The sequence below is a fragment of the Enoplosus armatus genome, chromosome 5, assembly GCF_043641665.1.
Source record: "Enoplosus armatus isolate fEnoArm2 chromosome 5, fEnoArm2.hap1, whole genome shotgun sequence".
Classification (NCBI taxonomy): Eukaryota; Metazoa; Chordata; class Actinopteri; order Centrarchiformes; family Enoplosidae; genus Enoplosus; species Enoplosus armatus.
The window spans coordinates 16,646,519-16,667,257 of record NC_092184.1 but is presented as its reverse complement, the minus strand read 5'-3'; the positions used below and the strand labels follow the sequence as shown (position 1 = coordinate 16,667,257).

The 20,739-nt window shown below is 39.9% G+C and overlaps 1 protein-coding gene across 1 annotated transcript in view; it reads right to left on the bottom strand.

Annotated features, from left to right (window-relative positions):
- Positions 1-19,582, bottom strand: part of LOC139285091 (leucine-rich repeat and fibronectin type III domain-containing protein 1-like protein) — a 48,610-nt gene extending 29,028 nt beyond the window's left edge. Inside the window, exons 1-6 of the mRNA XM_070905540.1 lie at positions 19,387-19,582; positions 17,839-17,990; positions 17,422-17,675; positions 16,991-17,234; positions 16,659-16,816; positions 15,024-15,404 (exon numbers count right to left, since the gene is read on the bottom strand). Coding sequence (XP_070761641.1) covers positions 15,024-15,404; positions 16,659-16,816; positions 16,991-17,234; positions 17,422-17,675; positions 17,839-17,990; positions 19,387-19,579 — 1,382 coding nt within the window. The 5' untranslated portion in view covers positions 19,580-19,582. The remainder of the gene's footprint in view (positions 1-15,023; positions 15,405-16,658; positions 16,817-16,990; positions 17,235-17,421; positions 17,676-17,838; positions 17,991-19,386) is intronic.
- Positions 19,583-20,739: the final 1,157 nt, after the last annotated feature.

Genomic DNA, 20,739 nt, shown 5'->3' with positions numbered 1-20,739 from the left:
GATCGCAGCAGATTTAACAAATTAACATGGTCATGATTCAACTTTATAGCAGTGGGAGAGCCAGAAAAGGTACATTTTATGATTGGAAAGTGTCGATAATTAAACATGAAGTATCACAACAAAATAGCTCAGCACAGTTGTTTTAATCACACTTTAACACACTGACATATGAGCTAATATCATCTGAACAGCTGAACACAGGTGACTAACTGTGGATGTGTAGGCTTGTATTGAAGACACGATGCAGGATTTCAGCAATGCTACCCTTCACTCAAATATATGAAGTGTACAGGCTCCCGATGGTGGAAACAATTCACTGCCTATGGCAACCCTAATCTCCATGTACTCATGGTTTAGGCATATGTTATAAATAACGGATTAGTGCTCTGTAATACTGCGCAGTAATTATTCAGAAATACTGATAAAATATTCATATCAAGGTTGCTAGGTGTTCGTTTCTTAAGGAGCTGCTAAAACAGTTCAAATGTTTTATTGTCATTAACCACGTATGGGTATCTATCATTCCTAATTCGATTGATTTTATAGATGTTAAAAGGACAATTTCACAGGGATATACAGATAAAATATAATAAAGAACCAAAGGAGTCGTTCATGAGTCGGTTTGCTGGTGGTGGGTGAGTGACACTGACCGGATTACTTCAAAGAACTGGTCTTCTCATCACTAAGGTTTACGAAAATAAGTTGGGGTACATTAGGAAGTTACGTAAGTTACGTCATGTCTTACGACTTATGTCACGTAACTTACCAACGTAACTTAGCTTTATATGAATGCACGTTGAAGTAGTTACAATAGTTAACAGTTAAAATAAGTCGGAGTTGACTTTTGGTTTTACACGGGACACGAACAGCGGTCTCCTGGGTGGAAGCCATGTGTTTGATCCATCCATCCACCCCGACCTCCTCCGTATGACGCTCTTTATACTACCTCACCTGACACCTGACCTCCCGTCATAATTACTACGGCCACTAACCACCTAACAATAAAAATGAGTCGTAATAAGCTGCTTGCACAGATCTTGCACGTATTTTTGGGACCAAACATCTATAAGATGACTGGTGCTGTGGCTTGGTTAGTTTTAGCGTCTTTCTAGTAAACAGAAGAGCCTTGTTTCAAATCCCAGCAGGTTCTTTTCTACAGTGCAGCACAATTCTACCATCTCAAACACACACACACACACACACACACACACACTCGCTCCTTCTCTATCACAGTTTTTTTCTGCCTCTCTTAAAATAATTTTCTATGCACTTGTGCGTTACTTCATGCACCTGCAACCTTGTGGCACTTGTGTCAGGTAGAACATGGAACTGCACTTGAGGCACTTGTTCTCAAAGGTTTCTCCTTGATGTTGTTTGGATTGTACCTCATTTGTTCGTATCTTTGGACGAAAGCTTCTGCCAAATTAATAAATGTAAATGTAATGACTGAGATACAGTATTTTCAGTGCAGTTTGATCAGAGAGAATGAAATGAGATCAGTGTGGGGCGATGCTCAAATTAATACACGAAACATGCAATCTATTCAAATAAGCCCCCAGTATCTCTGGGTCAGACTATTTAATGTACAGCTAATTCTATTGTGCTCTAATGGTAAAATGAGGTACGATACACAGCAATTACATATGCAATGCAGCTTAAGTTCTAAGGGGTTCAGCAATTCAACAATGCAATCTTAATGGGGTCAAATGGATTAAAAAAGCAATAGACAGAGATGGATAGAGAAAATGTCCAGAGGAAAAGATTTAAATGCAGACAACAGCTGCTAACAGCCGATGGTGCAGATCGATGGAACAGCGTGCATAGAGTGTGACCCAATACATGATAATACCGGATCAGTGTATATGTATATGTGGAGGCATGTGTCTATTTATTTATAGAGGGAATCTTGGATTAGATGATAGAAGGAAATAAAAGAAGACACTGGACTAAGGAATAGGAGGACGAGGGTATGAATAATGGAGATAATGACAGGGAGAGAGAAAGAGAGAGAGCAAGGCAATTAGAGAGTTATGTTTCATGTCTATACCAACAGGAAAAGAATGGATCTTTCCATGATATCCACATCCACAGAGCATAACATCAATACCTCTGTTGTAATCATGTTTCACACGACCTGCAAACAGACATGTTCCTCATTATGGGTTCATATCTTATGTGCTTGTTCTACATCAAACACAAGTAGTCACGTAGTTGCAGTCACATGCACGGACATAAACTAATTTATGGTACGGTGGTTGCTACTCTGAACAAGTTAATGCATTTTAAAAACAGAAGAATGTTTTTTTAAAGACCATTTTATTCCTTCATTTAGCAGGAGAAAGGCAGTTTGATTTGACAGCAGAAGTACAGGGAGGGAACTAGTCAAGGTTGGAACAATGGCGAGGAAGCGACTGACACTATAATGGAATTTTGATGCAGAAAATACAAGAAATTAATGATTTTTGTTTCAGACTGTATTCATAAATAGCTATTAAGGCAGGCAAAGTTGGCAAACAAGGTTAAAAAGGATTTTCATGTTCTTGTGACTTCTGATGTTTGTCTTTTTTTTATTTTAGGACAGGATACCGGATGTTTGCCCCTGGAAGCGTTTGATCCTTCTTAATCTCAAAATATATGGAGGTTTAAAAGAGATATGCACTTTTCACAGCTACACTGTCATTTCTTTTTCCCTTCAGTCCATCCAGTGTCAGTCTGGTGGGGGGTGGTGACGGTGGTTTGGGGTGGGTGTTCTCCCCGGCTTTTATAACTAACTGCACAATAAAAGTTTGTTTGGTTGATATTAAGGAGGATGAGGAAATGTAAAGACATTGTTTTTCAGTTTAGATTATGTACCTTTTAGCCTCTGTATTCTGCTTTATTTTATAAAACCAAGGCTGTTTCTTTCTGCCTGCTTTTCTTATTTTGGAAAGTTTACGATGAGCCCCATTTTTTATTTAGTTGCTTATGCAAATACCAAGACTAGTAGCAAGTAGCTACTTAACCTTAACATTTACCCCCCACCCCAATGGATGAAGGATAAGACAGGACAAGACTTAAATCAGGAGGGGGAGTGATACTAATAAATGTGAAAGTAATCAATGTCAGTAACATAACATCCCAAGAGAGAAAAAAACTAACCCAATAAAAATAATGAAACTTGCTGTAATTAGTTCTGTATAGTTCTTTACATTTCCTATGCTCATGCATCACCCCAAGCCAGTTGCAAAGCAGCTGCAAATAGGACAAGGACAGAAATGCCAAATACTTTGTTAATCTCATCCCGGCTTACTGCTGAACTAAATAGGATACACTCAATATATTGGATTGGGTTTCACTGATTGGAATTGGTTAGACTTGTCTTGTTTATTATTGATCCTTGTCTTGATGTTTTCGGGCTGTTTTTTTTTTTCTTAATCAAAGTTGCAAATTAAATTTCAGATAATAGCAAGATTGACAAGTAGTTCAATGAAGTACAATATTCTTACGTCTATAAATGCATTCTCTATCCATTCATTATTCTCTCCATTCATTTTAGACTTAAGAGGTATCTGCAGGATACTACATAGCATGCAATTTAATACCTGTTTCATAGTCACAGCGGCTAAAGTATAATTGTATGATGGAAAATCAGTAGGGATTCTATACATTGAATCACTTATTATTTTATTCCATTTTTTTTCAGTACTTCTCAGCAGTACGTCACAAATTCAAGTGAAAAAGCGGGGCGCACCACGCAGACGTAATGTGCAAATTAAATACTTTATCGAGCTCTTTTCTTAGTCACAACAACAGTGTGCACTTTGTAGGTTAACAGCTGGAGCTTTTAAATGTCAACATAGTTTTGCTCACTTCAATCATGCACAACCCTCACCTCACGTCTCCATCAGAACACTGACAACACGCTTTTTATGCATGAGTTAAGAACAAAACCTGTGTTATGGATTTCTATTGATCTAAAATAATAATTTGACATGTCCGCAAAATAATGTCACAATATGGACGAGTCGGAGATAAATAAATTACTAAATAAATGAAAGCATTTTCTAAATATTGATATTTGACATCATGGACTGTGTTATGATGTTTTAGCCTCTCACTGCTGCTGTCGCATCAGGAAGTCTGAGTTCAACACGACTTGGCAGCTCAAAAAATAGATAAACCATGCTTGAATATTAAGCTTGTGCAAGCACATGATGGATACTCAATCATTAATGAATGAGTTTGTTTACTCATATTTCATTGAGTGTTGCGGGATGCAATCCATCCACCATCTCTCATCTTTTATCTCTACTTACCATCCAAATCCCCTTTTCTACTCTCCCCTCATCTTCTCCTGTTCTCTTTGCTCTGCCCCTCCCCATCCTGCCCCACAGTCTCCTCCTCTGACCCACTGCCTCTTTCCTTATTCCCTTGCTCCGTTTTCTCCTCTCATTTACTGCTTTTCTACCCCTCCCTTCACTCTCCTTCTCCCACTGTGTGTCATGTGTTGTTTTAATTACTCTTCCCTACATCCCTGAAGATCTGAAGGTTGGGCGTGGGGCTGGAGAGGGAAGGGGGGTAGTGGACGGATGATGAGGGGAAGAGAAGGGTGGGGGGGGGTAATTAAACATCGATTTGGGACGATGGTGAAAACGGCAACAAGACGCCAAATAAGGGGATTATGGGTCGGGTAGCCGATGGCGTTCTGCTGAGCTCTGCAAATATCTGAGAGAGGAAAGGAGGGAAGGGAGGCAGAGCAAGGAAGAGATGGAGGGAGGGAGACACAGAGAGGGAAAGACTGCAAATAAAAGAATACAGAGAGGAGAAGGAATGGAGACAAGGAAAGATAAGGAAAAAGAAGGACAGAAAAGCAAAAAAGGACATCGAAAGAGAGCATAAGAAAAGCAAGTAAGAGAGTTGGAATGAGGCAGAAAAGAGAGGGAACAAATGGGAAGTGATACAGACTGAGGGGGAGCAAAAAATAAACACAAAATACAAAATGGGGGACGAGAAAAAGACATAGAAGAAGCTTACATGAAGAAAGAAGAAAGAGACTTCAGAAAGAAGGAGAGATGACTAAATACACCCTGTCGTCAGCGTCTTTGAACTTAACCTCTCTGATCTGACTCATTAGTTCTGTGTTTAATTGGCACAAATACGGCAGGTGCCAGCAATGCAAGGGTGTGTGTGTGTGTGTGTGTGTGTGTGTGCGTGCGTGTGCGTGTGTGTGTGTGTGTGTGTGTGTGTGTGTGTGTGTGTGTGCGTGCGTGTGCGTGTGTGCGGACAGTCATTTGTTGTTAGGCCCTTAGGCTCGTTAGTCCGTACGCAGTGATTCATTCAATTAAATGACAATGACCTACAGCAAACTGACCGCTCATTGCCACCAGTGGTTGAAGGGCTGTGCACACGAACATGCATGAATGTGTGTGCGTTGTGATTTGGCAGATATTTGGCAGGTGGTATCGTATGTTATGCGAGTATGAGCCTGAATATCCTCTCTTTGGTGTTGTACACATTCACTATGAAGAATGTGATATATAGCTTGTTTGCTAACATACCATGTTTAATGTGAATTTAATGAATGTTACAGTCATTCTTCATGGCCTTAACCTACATTGACTACAATTGCAATATTCGACTGTAAGTGGACAATTGATAGTGGCAGTGGTAGGTTTTCCATTTCTTTTAACTGGAGGGTCTGGATACATGTAAATGTCTGACTTGAAAACAGTGCAATTATCAGGACAAAATAACTACTATCACCTGCTTCAGTTCACAGATGTTTGTGTCAGCAGTGGCCTTTAAAACGCCATACGTCAAACACAAACAAGCTTAAATCTACTAAATTCCTCAAAATGAGTCTAGATGTTAAAAAAGAAACCTGCTACACACAAAAAGCAACGGTTTATTGGCCCTCGTGCTTTTATGAGTCATATAATATATTATTTCCCATTCCAAGGTCGAACGTATGTGGCCAGGGCTCACTCATTAAATTGTAATTTAGTGCGCAACGGGGCTAACCAAGACTAACTCATTATCCATATCACTCAATTTAACACAGAACTGAGTGATATGGATATGGATAATGTGTTCTTCCTGTTGTAAATTCCAGCAGTTTAAAATTGACAGATGGTGCTTCTGAACTTTAGCTGTAAATATGTTCATTTGGCCATGAGACAGAAACTGTATAGAAATAAATTGAATTATACATATTATAACTTTGGCTTAACTTATATATAGAGTGGGTACTCCGTCAGTGGAGTGCAATCTCGTCCAGTGAAGCTTCTAAACTCATCCTCACACACTAATAAAATATGTAGGCAGCCTACCTACTGTTACATATCAGAAGCTGTTTTTGTTGCTATCTGTGTAAAAACACATTAATCTGAAAGACGCAATTGCAATTCACTAACCATGTGATACAATGCTGCATCAACTACAGTTAAATCAGTCTTTAATAGGTCATAGAGTGCAGTAGGTGTTATTTCCGTACAGTATATGAAAAAGAATTACTGTATGAGTGAAGATAGTCCATGAGGACTTTCAGGTTTGTCAGGTGTAGTAAAATCTCACTTTTTTATTGCAATATTATCAAAATACTCTACCACTTTTTTTAACTGAACAAAGGAGTTTAAAGTGTTACTAGGTAACCAGCTTGCTTCTTTGAAAAATAAGCTAAATTGAGTCATAAATAATACAAAGAGAAGTCCTTCACATTTTCTGCAATGATAAAAAATTGTTCCCTTCTGTGCTGTTCCTAGATGTTTCTAGATGTTTGTAACATTCATACATTGTAGCTGTTTTGTAAGCTTGTAAGCATGTGTTTACACATAGTGCATGTCCTGTCTATTGTGTAACCGGAAAACATTTAAAGCCTTTAAACAGCAGCCTTGTTGAACAGCTTGTAAAAACATGCCCAGAGTTTCAAGCACTGAAGGAAAAGCCAACATATTTAATAACTTATAGTGCTCCACATCATCGATTTCCTTCGAATTCTGATTGAATTGCATGTTGAAATGTATAACTGCTTGTCAAAGGCAGGTTCACTGATTTGTGGAGTTGTGAAATATATATAAGGAAAGATTGACATAGGATAATTAGCATATCGACGGCTCGGCCTAAGCATGTTTCATTTATTTACCACAGGTTCTATTAGAGAATATGAACTGCAACCCTCACAACAAACACAACATGCTCAAAAATGGACAGATGCACATCACACATGATCAAGCTTGTTTGTGCTTCATATACTGTACATGTCAAAAAATATATGTAAGCTCCATGCACCCACCTGCTCAAACACACACACACACACACACACACACACACACACACACACACACACATATGCTTTTTCTTTTTTCCCCTCCCCCCACACACACACCTCAGCCCATCCAGCTTTGCTCCAGATGCTCCCATCACCTGCTCCATGCTATGGCCCCCCAATACCCTTTAACCACCCACCAATACACACACACTCACACACACAAACACGCACACAAATACTGCTTGTGCACTGACTTCAGTTCATTTATATTTCAGTTTAATGATGCTTGACAATTTACAATTAATATCATATCAAGTACTCTAATGGGTTCCAGCATTCTATATGAATGTTCATTCAGAAGAGAATTGGAGGTATTATAAAGGATTAAAAATACACCATAATTATCTTTGATCCCATTTTTCCCCAGCAGTGGAGAAAATAGCTCTGCCTATCAGAGCTGAAGTGATTGAGAATACTTGAGTGACGTGAGTGTCAAAGCTTGTCATCATCTAAGTAATGACGAGGTACAAAGAGTGTATTTGTATTTGCTTATGTCAAATAATGTGCACAGCATCCCGGAAAAGCACCTTAAGTAAATCATTACTAAACAGGCATGAGAGCAGCTATCTACTACTAGTGATCTAACGCTCATTAATGCATGTTTCCAGTCACTTTATCCTGAGTCTGCTGGTCTGCGCAGATTTTATGTGTCTGTGAGTCCATTATCCAAAGAACCACAAACCATGGGCAATGCAGAAAAGGTAGAGAGACAAGGGGGAGAGAGTTAGGTCACAGGCAGTGGGGCTCATGTCTGCAGTGTGTGTGTGTGTGTGTGTGCGTGTGTGTTTGCGGGTGTATATGAGTTTCTATGTGATTGAAAAAGGTTCATGTTGACCTTTTTTTGCCCTTGCATGGTGAAAAAAAATGTGAGGCAAACAAAATTTTTTAGATCAACCTGAACACACACAAACACGCACAATCTTATCCCACATACACTCAGCAATGTAGTCACTCATGCCTGACTGACAAAGTGGTGTGAATTTAGAGAAGAATTGAAAGTGTGAGCTTAAAAGTAGGTTTTGAAGAGAAATCTATTTACAGGAAGTGTTTGTGTGTGTTGTGAGGAGTGAGTGTGTGCTCATGCGTATATGATGGTGCTTTGTATTGATGCCAAAAGGTTAATGTACTGTAAATGCACCTTAAAACCCTGTCATGCTTCCACATCAGAATTAAAGTGTGTGCTTGATGGAGTGGGCATCTATGTTTGAAGGCTGACACAACACACTGCAAAAAGCTCTGTGTGAAAAAGTAATTAGCATGTTAGTAATCATTTATTTTGTTAAATCAAACCGAAACATCTGCAAATAAGGTAAGATCTTTTCACCCAATTCAATAAAAATAAATTTGTGTCAGTGCTTGCATACTTTTGAGTCTGATTTTCTTGTTCTTGTGTGAGCATTTATTTTTTGCAGTGCAGGGTTCAGCTCTGTGGTCCAGCTGGCTCTGCTCATGATACATATTGTAGTGTACTTCCTGTAAATGGTAGAGATGCAGAAATGCATGCTGCAGTTAAAGGTTTCATTGTAGTTTTAATCCTCCAACAGGATCCTCTGATTGGCAGATTTCAACACTGCCAAGTCAGATTCTGCTCACATTGCAATATGTTGAGCCAGACCACATCCCCATTATGGTGGTCAAGTCTGCATTATGATTGTGGCTCCGCATACCTCTGAATCACAAGTAGCCCGTAGAAATCACCTGCTATATTCACACTGCAGCTAAACGTAGTTGCCACTTTTAAATTGAATGGTGAAGCTCAGATGTTTATAGATATAAACAGACCTACAGGTTTGGTTGATGTAATGCATGCATACTTGCATTCGGCAACAATTAGATGATTTTTTTTACCTGTAGGGGTGTCAATAATTCACAGATTGGGTGAATATATGACTAAAGCATTTGGCTTAAAGGTAGGAAAAGTCATCAAGAACAAAAGCACATGAAGCATTCACTGGCTATTATTGCTTACAAACAAACAAACAAACTCGCACCCTGGTTGGTTGAGGTCATGTAAGTACAAAAAAAACCAAAACACACTTTCTCAAGCTGCAGAAGGCACCATCTTTGGTTTGCACTAAGCATTGCCATGGTTACAGGCGTTGCTCACGGCAATATGAAGACTGACTCCATTTACCTGTTCATATGCACAGTGCTCATGTCTTTCTGGCTCATGTAATATGTACAACTCTCAGTAGGAAATGCAACTGTCAATTCCAAACACTGACTGAGTGAATGTTAGGTAGGCAGAGAGGGCAAATGTAATGCAGATGTATTGAAAAAATGGGGGGAGGCCACACAATGGAAAAATGTAAACACCCAGCAATACATCACCTCAGATCTTTCTGAAAGGAACGTATAAATCCTACTGAAATGAGAAGAATAGTTTTAGGCAAATACAGCTCTGGATTTGGTTTTCCCCCGTTCAGCCACAGAGTGCAAGCCAAGCTAATGCCAGGCTTGTTTGGCTGGATAATGTGTTATCCGCGGCGAGGCCTGCGGTGGAATCTAAGCTATTGATTCTTCTTGACCTCTGACTGATCACAAATCAGTATGTTTGAAACAAAATTGCTGCTTGTCCCAAAAGCTCAACCAGCAGCATACAACAACATGCATACACACACACACACACACACACACACAAACAAACACACTCTTTAAATGACACAAGGTTAAACTGCAACATAATGACACATAATGATTCAGGGGAAACAGTTACAGGCAAAACATTAATGAAATATATGGGTCTTTATATTTGTGCCAGTTTGACAGCTCTCATTTACACAATCACCAGTACTTCGTGTAGCTTTAAGGGTTCTTTTTTTTTTTTAAAAAGGAAAAAAATCCACTGCAATCAGGTATTTATTATGTTCCTTCTATAAATCTGTGAGCACAGTTAGAATAAAAAGCACAGGCACTGTCTCTCTTGAAAAGGCCAATTCATTAAGAAACACATACTGTACATTGAATAACAGGATCTAAAAAATCCAAAAATACACCAGTAATCACACACGGAACTGGAAGATGCGATGCGAGATTAGTGGGAAAAATACAAGATAACAGAGAGGGGGAAAGGGAAATAATCAAGGCAGGAAATGTGACGTAACTTGGAAAAAAAACATAAAAAGGAAGCTTAACAAGATGGCACGTTAAGGAGATTTATCTGTAGATTTGTCTCATTCATTCAGGCGACTATCCAGTGTACTGCTGTACAATTAAACATGTTTTAGTGTCACTTCCACTGTCTGATGGTTGTGTCCGACCTAGATCATAAAAAGACCCTGTATGTCAAACTGAAGAAACACTGAAAAGTGGACGGGGATTATGACTTCAACTGTCTGCTGCTTTCATCACTGCCTCAGCGTTTCTGCAACACACTCCAGGGGACGCAATTTCAGAAGGAAACTCACAATTCAGATTCAGAAGCCGGCCATGAACTGCAAGGTTCTGGTTCGGGGACCTTTGTCGGGTCTTTCTCTGCCTTGTTTCCTATCATCCATCCACTATCATTATTAAATAAAGGCATAAAATGTCCAAAAAAGAATGAGAATAATAAACATATTTCTTTTGCAATTACTAAAAGTAATAAAATAAAAGTATTTTTTTAGGAGAAGGAAAACACACCCAAACATGGTGATGTGCACCACTAAATAAAGAAAAGCATTTAACAGAAATGGCAGTTGTGTCTGTAGTTGCTGGAATTGAATCTTTAGATTTGACTTTTATTATGTCTTGTTACTTTCTGCATATATACAGAGTAAAGCAATTTTTTTGTACCTTATGTAGTTGTGTTTAAGGCAAGGAGGAGACATGAGGATCCCTGTGAGCTTTTGTGATCTCACTTTAGATAACACACACACACACACACACAGACGTCGACACTAGAGACTCTTAGAGAAGCCTCCTGTAGAGGTCTGTTGCGATTGATGGCACTAAAACTGACATTGGGTTTTTAGCTAATGCACAGCAGCCAGCTGGTCCAGTGTGCATACACACATAAACACTCATCACACATGCACTGATGCACACAAACACACACTTGAATAGGCATTGATTATATTAGTCAGGGGGTTTTTGAAGAGCATGTCTGAGACATAGGGTTAACTAATACACTGCCAACCAATGGTTTACAAGTACATACACACAAATGCAAACACGCATACACACTCACACACACACACACACACAAACACACACACAGTGCTATAATGGCATTGATCGTAAGTAGTCAGGGGGTTTTGAGACTGCGTCAGAGAGCCCTCTTTATGCTCTGAACTCCTCAGAGCATAAAGAGGGCTCCTCAATTATGATGTCATGAATTTACAATGCATTATATGTGCCTGAAACACCAGAAAAATGAAATGTTTTCTGATCTGATTAAAATATCGTGTAACAAAGATAAATAAATACAGACTAACAATTATTACATAACAACTACAATGTTTTTCAAAAGAAGTGTGATTTATTTTCTTTTGAATGTTGAAAATCAGTATTCGGTCCCACACCCGTCTTTCCAACCACTCTAAATGTGCATGTAGAGGTTCTCATCAGTGCTTGTGTTGCAATCTTTCCACCTTCTGATGATGAAGAGGGAACACACTTTGATTTTTTTTTTTTTCTCTTTCAATTCTAATCAGTAGCATTGATGAAACTTCAAAGAGGGTGACATGGATCAGTTTTAGAGATATGCTGTGTGGCAACACACATTCAACATAATGTGTTTCCCTTTCCTCTCTGCTCCTCAGCACTTTGTACCCTCTCCCCCATCTCTTCCCCCCACCTCCTCTCTCTTCATGGCATTGTGCCTCACCCTTCCTAATGGATATTGACCAAAGAAAGACAGAAGAGAGCAACTGTACATATGTGCTCACAGACACACTCAGGGCTGTTTTTATTTTTTTATTTTACTCAGGACGGAGCTGGTGCAATGCTGATGCCTTCTAATGGATGTTAATCTCACGATGCCATGTGCTTCTGTGTATGGTATCAGAGTCAGGATTCATGTGATTAAGTAAGATTACGATAAATAATGCTTAGGCAACATGATATCATTTTTCTAGGCATACATATTTTTTCTTTCAAATGGTGAACAGTAATACTGTACTGATACGATGTTGTTTGTTTTCATGGTGCGAACAAAATACTTATGAATGAAAGCTCTTCAATATGAATGAGCATTATGGATTACAAAACTTAAATCTACCTACCTGCCTACTTATTTATTAATCAATCTATTGTCACAACATATAAACTGCAACATGAGCACATGCAGATTAGGATCAGACAATGGACCGGTGACATAGGCAAGACATTTATTAAGCTTCAGTGTAGCTCACGCATCTATGTGTTTTTCTGCCATACAAAGACAATGTGTCATGTTTTTACATTGTGCTGTAGCACATTCCATGTGTGTCTTATCTCCAATGTCTCATCCTCTTTAGTTTGACAGTGTCTAGGTTTTAAGGCACTGAAATAGTCAAACTCCAAACTTAAAGTTGTAATCCTTAGGATTTTAGTCCTGGTTGATTTGGCGACACTCGTGGTTACCGTGATAACAAGTGAGAACTTTAATGGTTTAATGCTACACCATACACTCCGTAACCAGCTACTTTGTCAGAAATACAACAGCAGAGCAATTTTTAATAATTGCAACCGCAATATGATTTGGTGCTCCACGCAGTGCAAGTTGTTTTCCACACAACGGCAGGACATAGTGAGTTAGTTACCTTCCCAAGGAGGAAGTGTGCAAAAGTTAAAACGAATAAATGCAGGAAATTTGTAGATACATTTTCACCTACACTTGACCAGTAAGGAGTGTATTTTGTACCTGCCGTGCCCACTAACTGCATCCAACCTTGACCGGGCAGGTGCAGATGGACGGTTGCTATGCAGGAGAATGGTTGCCATGCTTAGAATTGTAAGAAGCTGCTTGTCACACACTGTTAGCTGAACCGTCTGAATAAACAAGTGTCCTCTCTAGTTTACAAATAACATCATGATCACTTCTCAGTAGAGACCCCCACTTCCATATCTCAGAAGTGTCGCCTTCTCACAAATTTAGAGGAACTGTCAGATTCTCCTGTCAACATGAAGGGATTTGACGGACTCTATCACAGGGTCTTCTTTCAAGAATTATTTTGTCCCTCGAGAGACAATTTCAGATGTTGATCAAGAGTAAAACGGGCCATGAAGAGCTATATTGGTTATCCGAAACTTCTGTATGGCAGTTTTGATTTGAATACATTCATGATTTACTTCTGTAATCACAGAAGACAGAGGGATATATTTGGAGATCTCATTTGCACTTATGAAATAAATGAATAGTTTGCAGTACTCATCCCTGATAGTATTAAAGCCACCTGTCACTCATAACAAGGAGGATATTTTCCTAACCTGTTGCCCTGACAACACCATAGCATATGAAAACTCCTCAGAACTGAAAATAAACAGGCTTTACCAGGCTTTCCGAGAGATTTAGGCAATAATGTTGCCAGTGCTTTGGGTTTTGGAACAGAGCGAGGATGTGGAAGATTCCCCAGGAGGACAAAGATTTAGAAGACAACTGGAACATATGCAAGTGCTCTGTGGTAGTTAAACCATGCTTTTTTCTGTTCAATAGTTGTGTAAAAACAATACTTGTGTCGCTGTTGTTATGGGAATGAACATCATGATGATACATGGCACAGGAAAACTGATTCGTCAATATATGTCAAAAGCACCAATTGGGCCATTCATTTAAGTTCCCTGAGTCTCACGCACTGGTCCACAAAAGTCTAAAATGCCCTTACTGAAGTTTGATTAACATGATTTACCACAAAATAACCTTTCTACGTATTCAAATGCTGTGCATTAAACGAGGCTCATTTCAATGATAACATTATTAGAATTCTATGCCTGCAATCGCATCACTATCAAGAGAATTACCATAATACCTTGAACTGCTCTTTCTATCCATTGAAATTCTGTGGGTGTTCATTTAATTTTATTTACACTTGGGGTGACAGCATGCTGTGTGTGCAGTAGCATGTTGTGCACACAAAGCAGAAAACCTACCTGTTTGTTTCAATAATCTATTAAACGTTCCTTCTTTCTGCATTGAAACTTTTACATCTTACCAAATGTTGCAGCAGTTTGATAGACGCTAGTTTAATGGGTGCCAGTCAGTCAAATCGAAGCAATAACAAAGACTCAACAAATGTCCAAGTCAAGTCAAACCCCACAAAACATGGGAAATTATCATATTTATAGAGCGATAATGTAAATAACTGCAATGAATCAATGCGGCAACATCAGCACATCACTGCAGCACTGAAGCAAACTGACAGACAAGCATTAAAACTTGTTCAGCAGCTACACTCGTCACATTTGGCCCAGGCCTCCTTGCATTCAGCGAACCCGACAATGGCTTTGTTCCACCACAGATGTTTTTATCATTTCAGTTGATTAGACTGTTAGGACTGGATGACTGGCTAATCTCCACTTGTGTCATCTATCATCTGCTCCCATCCTCATAGCAGCAACCGATTAACTTACACACAACTGCGCACACACACACACACACACACACACACACACACACTCACAATTACACACTCATACAGTCACAGACGTGCTTTTTACTAATGCGATTCATAGAAGTCACCATAGAGATTGTACTATAGGTAGAACATTAAATCACCCAGACAGACACATCACATATTGACAGTGGAGATAGACAGACCTGTAAACCAGTGTGTCATCCCCAGAGCTGTTGTACTGGACCTGGAACATCCTGACTCCAGATGTAGGAGTCTGACTGCTCCATCTAATGAGGGCAGAGTTTCCTGTCAGTTCCACCAATGAGACCCTCCGGTCCACCCCTCTTGTCTCGTTGTTAGGTAGTGCAGCCTTCGAGGAGATTAGGATGTCAGAGAGGGCTGCTTCAGAGGACGGGTCTCGGCTGCGGCTTGTGCTGTTTGCCAGATGGGGCGTTGCCGTGACAACTAGCTCCACCCTCCCTGTGGATTCACCTGCTGCGTTGGAGGCAATGCAGGTGAAGTTTCCTGAATCCTTCAGGGATGTCACATTGATCTCCAGGCTTCCATTAGGGAAAACCAAAGTTCTGAAACAAATTTACATACATTATATCAAAACGTTAATTGACTCAATAAATCAATCAGTAAATTAACTGGAATATAAATGTTACAACAAACATACAGGGAGCTTTACAAAATTTCAGGCAGTAAGATTATTTTTTTTTTATTGTTAATTCCTTTCCCCCTAATCCTTCATTTTTCATTTTCCCCTCTAAGTCACATCTGCTGGCTCTTAGCCATTCGGATAGGATCCGAATGTAATTCTTACCAGTGCAGACTGCAACTTTGGTTGCACAGTTAGAATTTCATTTTAAAATGGGCCAGGCCATTTTACTTTGCGTTCATTTCAATGAAGAAAGGAGCCAGACACATTCACTTCTGGTTACAAAATGAGCCACCATTATTCTGTAAGTTTTATATCAAGGGGCAACTCCCGTCTGGTTCACACCACAATCACGTAAGCCCTCCTTCTCTGTCACCCACACAGGAGCCAACTGCTTATCAGTGTTCTCCTTATCAAACCATTTAGTCGCACCTGTACTTTGCTGCCTACAGCACCTGATGCTGATGCCAACTTCCACCACCAGCATCCAGACTCAATGTAATTACTGCCAGGCTGAGGGGCTATGTCGCTGACTGGATGTGGGCATCATCCCCATAAGTGTAGGCATTAACCTAAATAGTATTTGCCAAAAATCCAACAATAACAATATCCATAAACTAGCCTTTTCTGATCAAAATATGTAAAGATGCAAACAGAAATGTCACATAAAACAATGTGTAGGAAAGGAATTAAAGAGCTGTGACATTATATTTCAAGATATTATCAACGATTTTATAACTGATATATTGTATATTCAAAACCATAACTAGAAACCCACATATTTGACACGTATGCCAACTAGGTTTCCAGATGGAAATGTGAGAGAGGTGTGACCTCAACAACTACCTTCTAATCCTGATTCAGAGTTGGCCCACACGAGTCATGTGCCTACGCCCGACTACTACGGCCAAGACAAAAATTATGTAAGACACACTGTCTTTCTGACTCGGTTGCACATTGGCACATAGCACTGAACTGGAGTAGTACAGGAAATAATATTTAAACAACTCCTCTCTTGCACCTGTCAACTGGGTTGCCAGGTTTCTGACATCATTGAATGTGTGATATTGCCTAAGTTGCCTTTAATTTTGAGAAATTGTGGCCTATATCTTTTGGCCTATGGAGAAAAGTGGCTTATTGTAGGTCAAACAAGACTATACAGGAAGAAGTTTAGCACCTCGTGCTATTAGATATAAGTCTCCCTTCAGGGCTGATCCAGTGGACTTCAGGCTCTGGGTCGCCATTTGCTTTGCACTTCAGGCTGGCAGGCTGGCCTTCCATAGCCACTGTATGAGGTGACTTCCGGGTCAGAACTGGTGGGTCACAAATAAACTCCTATAGGGCAAAAAAGAATACTAATTCATACTTCGGACACATTTACTTTCCAAATCTGAATAATTTTCTGTCTTAATTAATTAAATCATTAAAGGTCTGTCTTGGTTTCAGGGTTATGAGACAACTTTTTTATTAGTTTCCTGCATGACACAAGTGATAAGCTCAAAATGTCACCTCTTCAGGTATTGTCCAGAAGTACTTGGCACTGAGGTCTGGGGGAGAGGCGCATGTCTCGAGGTCATCTTCTCTGGTCAGTCTCCTCAACCACAGAAGTTCACAGTTACAGTGAAGGGGGTTGCCACCAAAACTCAGCACCAGGGAGGAGAGGGGGGAGCCTCTGGACTTGGCGTAAACTGGGATTCGCAGGAACAACGGGTCTGGGGGAATTTTCTTCAGCTTGTTTGACGTCATGTCGAGCCTGTGAGAGGACGGGGTAGGGAGAAGATGAAGGATGAACAAGAGGAGATAGGGAGAAAGAGAAAGACACAGATATTGTCATTAGATTAACTAATTTATTCAGTCGACCAGTAAACCAGTCAGTATACATTATCTTTACACACATCATCTGCTCATTCCTCCGTCCTTTCCGCTATCTATCCATTTACCTGGCCAGTTTGTGTAGGTTGGTGAATACCCCTTGGGGAACATTTTCAATGAGGTTATGATCCATATTTAGGGTGTTGACATTGGTTAGGCGCCCAATCGTGTCCCAGGGAACCTGGGCAAGGTTGTTGTAACTGAGGTCGAGATCCTCCAGTGTGGACAGGAAGTCATCAAAGGCATGGGGAGATATGGAGTGGAGCTGGTTGTTGGCCAGGATTAGGTGACGAAGGTTGGTCAGGCCTTTGAAATGGTCATCCTGGTTGGTGAAAAAGTGAAAATGCTGTGAGATGCATCACAGTACCATCATCATAAAGGTACTAGATATCTATCTGCCATTGTAGCTTTATCATTCAATCTCACTGTTCATTCCATTCATTTAACATCATTAATCCATCTAGCCATCCATCCATCAGTCTCACCTTGATCACAGTTAATCTATTGGAGTCTATGTGGAGCGCTCTCAGTCGCCGCAGGTCACTGAAAGCTGAGGGGAGAATCTGACTAATGGTGTTTCTGGACAGGGTCAGATGTAGCAGGCTGGTCATGTTGGCAAAGTCCTTTCTTCGGACAGCTGGGAGTGAGCAGAATAAACACAAATAAAGACTCCATCAACTTAGGCCCAGGTGGTCAGATACATTACATAGGTATGGTGTTAAGGAAACAATAGAAGTCAGGACATGCACTTAATAGCTTTTAAAGCACAAATCTTTGCCTGAGCAAAGAGCTTTCAAAAAAGTGGATGACTCAGATTTGTGTTCTTTTTATAAAATCTTTTTCTGAGATGGATAGGGAGAAGAAATATAAGACAGACAAGGAAAAAGGTCAAGGGGTTAAGATCAATTAGCAGAAATGATGTCTACTTTTACTTGGTGTTGCTGAACGCACTGCTGCAAATGATCACATTTGTCAAGGCAACCATTTGACTGCTGTCACATCGTGTTTATATTTAGATTGACGAGTTGATGCCTAATTAGCCTCTAGCGTTTAGAGCCTGGACCCTATGATACCAAGTGTGCCTTTATTAATTCCTTTAAAATTAACTTTTTGGCAACATACACTAAGAACCTCAGTCGACAGCAGAGAGAATCTGGTGCCCCCCAAAATGAGATACAGAATCTTTGGTGTTGCACGGGGTAGTGCTAAACGGAAATTGATTTGGATGTGAACAATGTGACTTAAATAACTATAGCTGTATGATATTGTTAATAGCTCATCAAATTATCTTTCTGGACCCTGTGAAAGCTGTCTTTTTTTAAGCATGTGTGTCTTTTGTTTTGGTGAACCATGGAATAGAATTTCTTTTTAAGTCAAGCCTGGGAAGATTAGGTGGCTGCCTTGGTGGGAGCTAATGGGAATCCAGATTAAAATAAAAGGATAAGGCAACACTTCAGTTCTTAAAAATAAGTACATTTCAAAGTATCCAAGAGAACTCTTTGATATATGGAGGAGATGAATCATGAATGAGATTTGCTGGACTGAACCGCAAAACAAAAAAGTTTCAAAGTATTAAAGTTAAGAAGAAATATTCATGAGAAATATGACTTATTGTCATGTAGAGACCAACAAAAAAAGAATTGTGACTAAAGCCAGTATTTGCATACCAACCATAGCATGTTGCTACATTCACATGTGTCATACTCTACTCACTGCATCCAATGTGCCCTTTAAATTTCAGCTGTATATTTAACCTGCCATTTCATTTCTCACTCTTTTGCTGTGACTATGCTGCTGTTTCACCGCTCAGTATCCAAACAGTGACTGCAGGTGCTGCTGCTCAATATTATAGTATTGTATCAGGTCTGTGTCAAACCCTGCATACATCTGTAGGCACTGATTGTAAATTCCCCCTTGAGGAAATCATTTAAGCCGATGGTTGATGAGGATGAACTGACTGGACCATGCAAAATGTCTTAATGCCCTGTCTTGATTGATGGTAGAGACACAGGACAGACTGGCAGGTACATTACCTGTAATGAAGTTCTCTTGAAGCCGTAGCTCCACGGTGCGTCGGTCAATGGCAGCAGGAACAAACAGCAAGCCTGTCTTGGAGCAGAGGATAGCGAGCGATGGAGAAAGGCTCTGGCACATACAGCGTTTTGGACACGGCTGTCCCCTGCATGCTGCTGCCAGCAACAGCAAAGAGAACCACAGCCGTTCCATTATCCTCCACTGGGAACAGGGCAACTGGAAGACAGAGGGAAAGGAGCAATGAATTGAAGTAGAAACAAAGATAGGATCACTCAAGATAAGGCAGGGGGGATCACTGACCTGCAGAGAAACTTGGTCAGCCACAAAGAAGACAAACTGTTTAAACATATAAGCATTTATCGATATATAAAGCCCTCTGTGGACTCAACTAAATGAGAGGTTAGTACGAGGCATTTGTGAAACATAAACAGCACAAGAGACTATAAGCCACATCAAACACATTTAAAGTACACATTTCTTTAAATGTAACATGCACTAAATTGCTTTTTTTAACATAAATTATATCTTTGCTAGCATGGTAAATTGGCTAGCCCGCAGCAAACTTAGCTTGTTAAACATAGCTCTGTAGGTGAACGGCTGGCGGTGCACTGTAACAACTTGACTTGTGCCATGACACAGGGACATTAAAAGAGTAATGTGAGCTGATCTAAAACTGTGGTCTTATATACAGAGTTTTAAAAGCTTTATAATGTACCAAGTCAAGTTTACAGCAAAGGAAATAACTGGTGAGTAATGTGGTTCTGTACTTCTTGTTCACATTGTTTATTTGCCTTTTCATACTGAGCCACATTGGAATAGTTCCTGTCTATGCTTGGCAAAAATAAATGTCTATGAGGTTTTCCAAAAAAAAAAATTGACCAATACCACTAGCATATTTTTTGTGTAGGTATATACTGTACAATTTTGTGATTTCTGCTTACACAGTTGACCTAAATATGTAGTTCCACAGCCAGGCTGATATTGAGCACAATGCTCCCTTTAAAAAAAAAAATGTTTTACTTTACAATTAAGTAAGGATAGAGAGAGGAGAGTGAGAACTAGATCATGGCTCTGCTCAGGAGCTAAGTTACACAATACTGTGAGCTCATAATGGGCTCTACCATCTCGGGGTGCATGGTGAGCTGGCATTTTCCTGAGGCACACTGTTGATTCTGTACTCGCTAGTACCTGTTTGATATTTTGGCAAGGAGTGGAGTGTCACTGTCAATCCAGTGGTAAACTGCAGTTTTGCATTATGGCTACAGAATCCACCTACAGAGTCTCTTTATTCTGACTATGGCAATAATGGCAGCAAAGCAAAGAAAAGGTTAACATCTGTAACAGTCTTACTT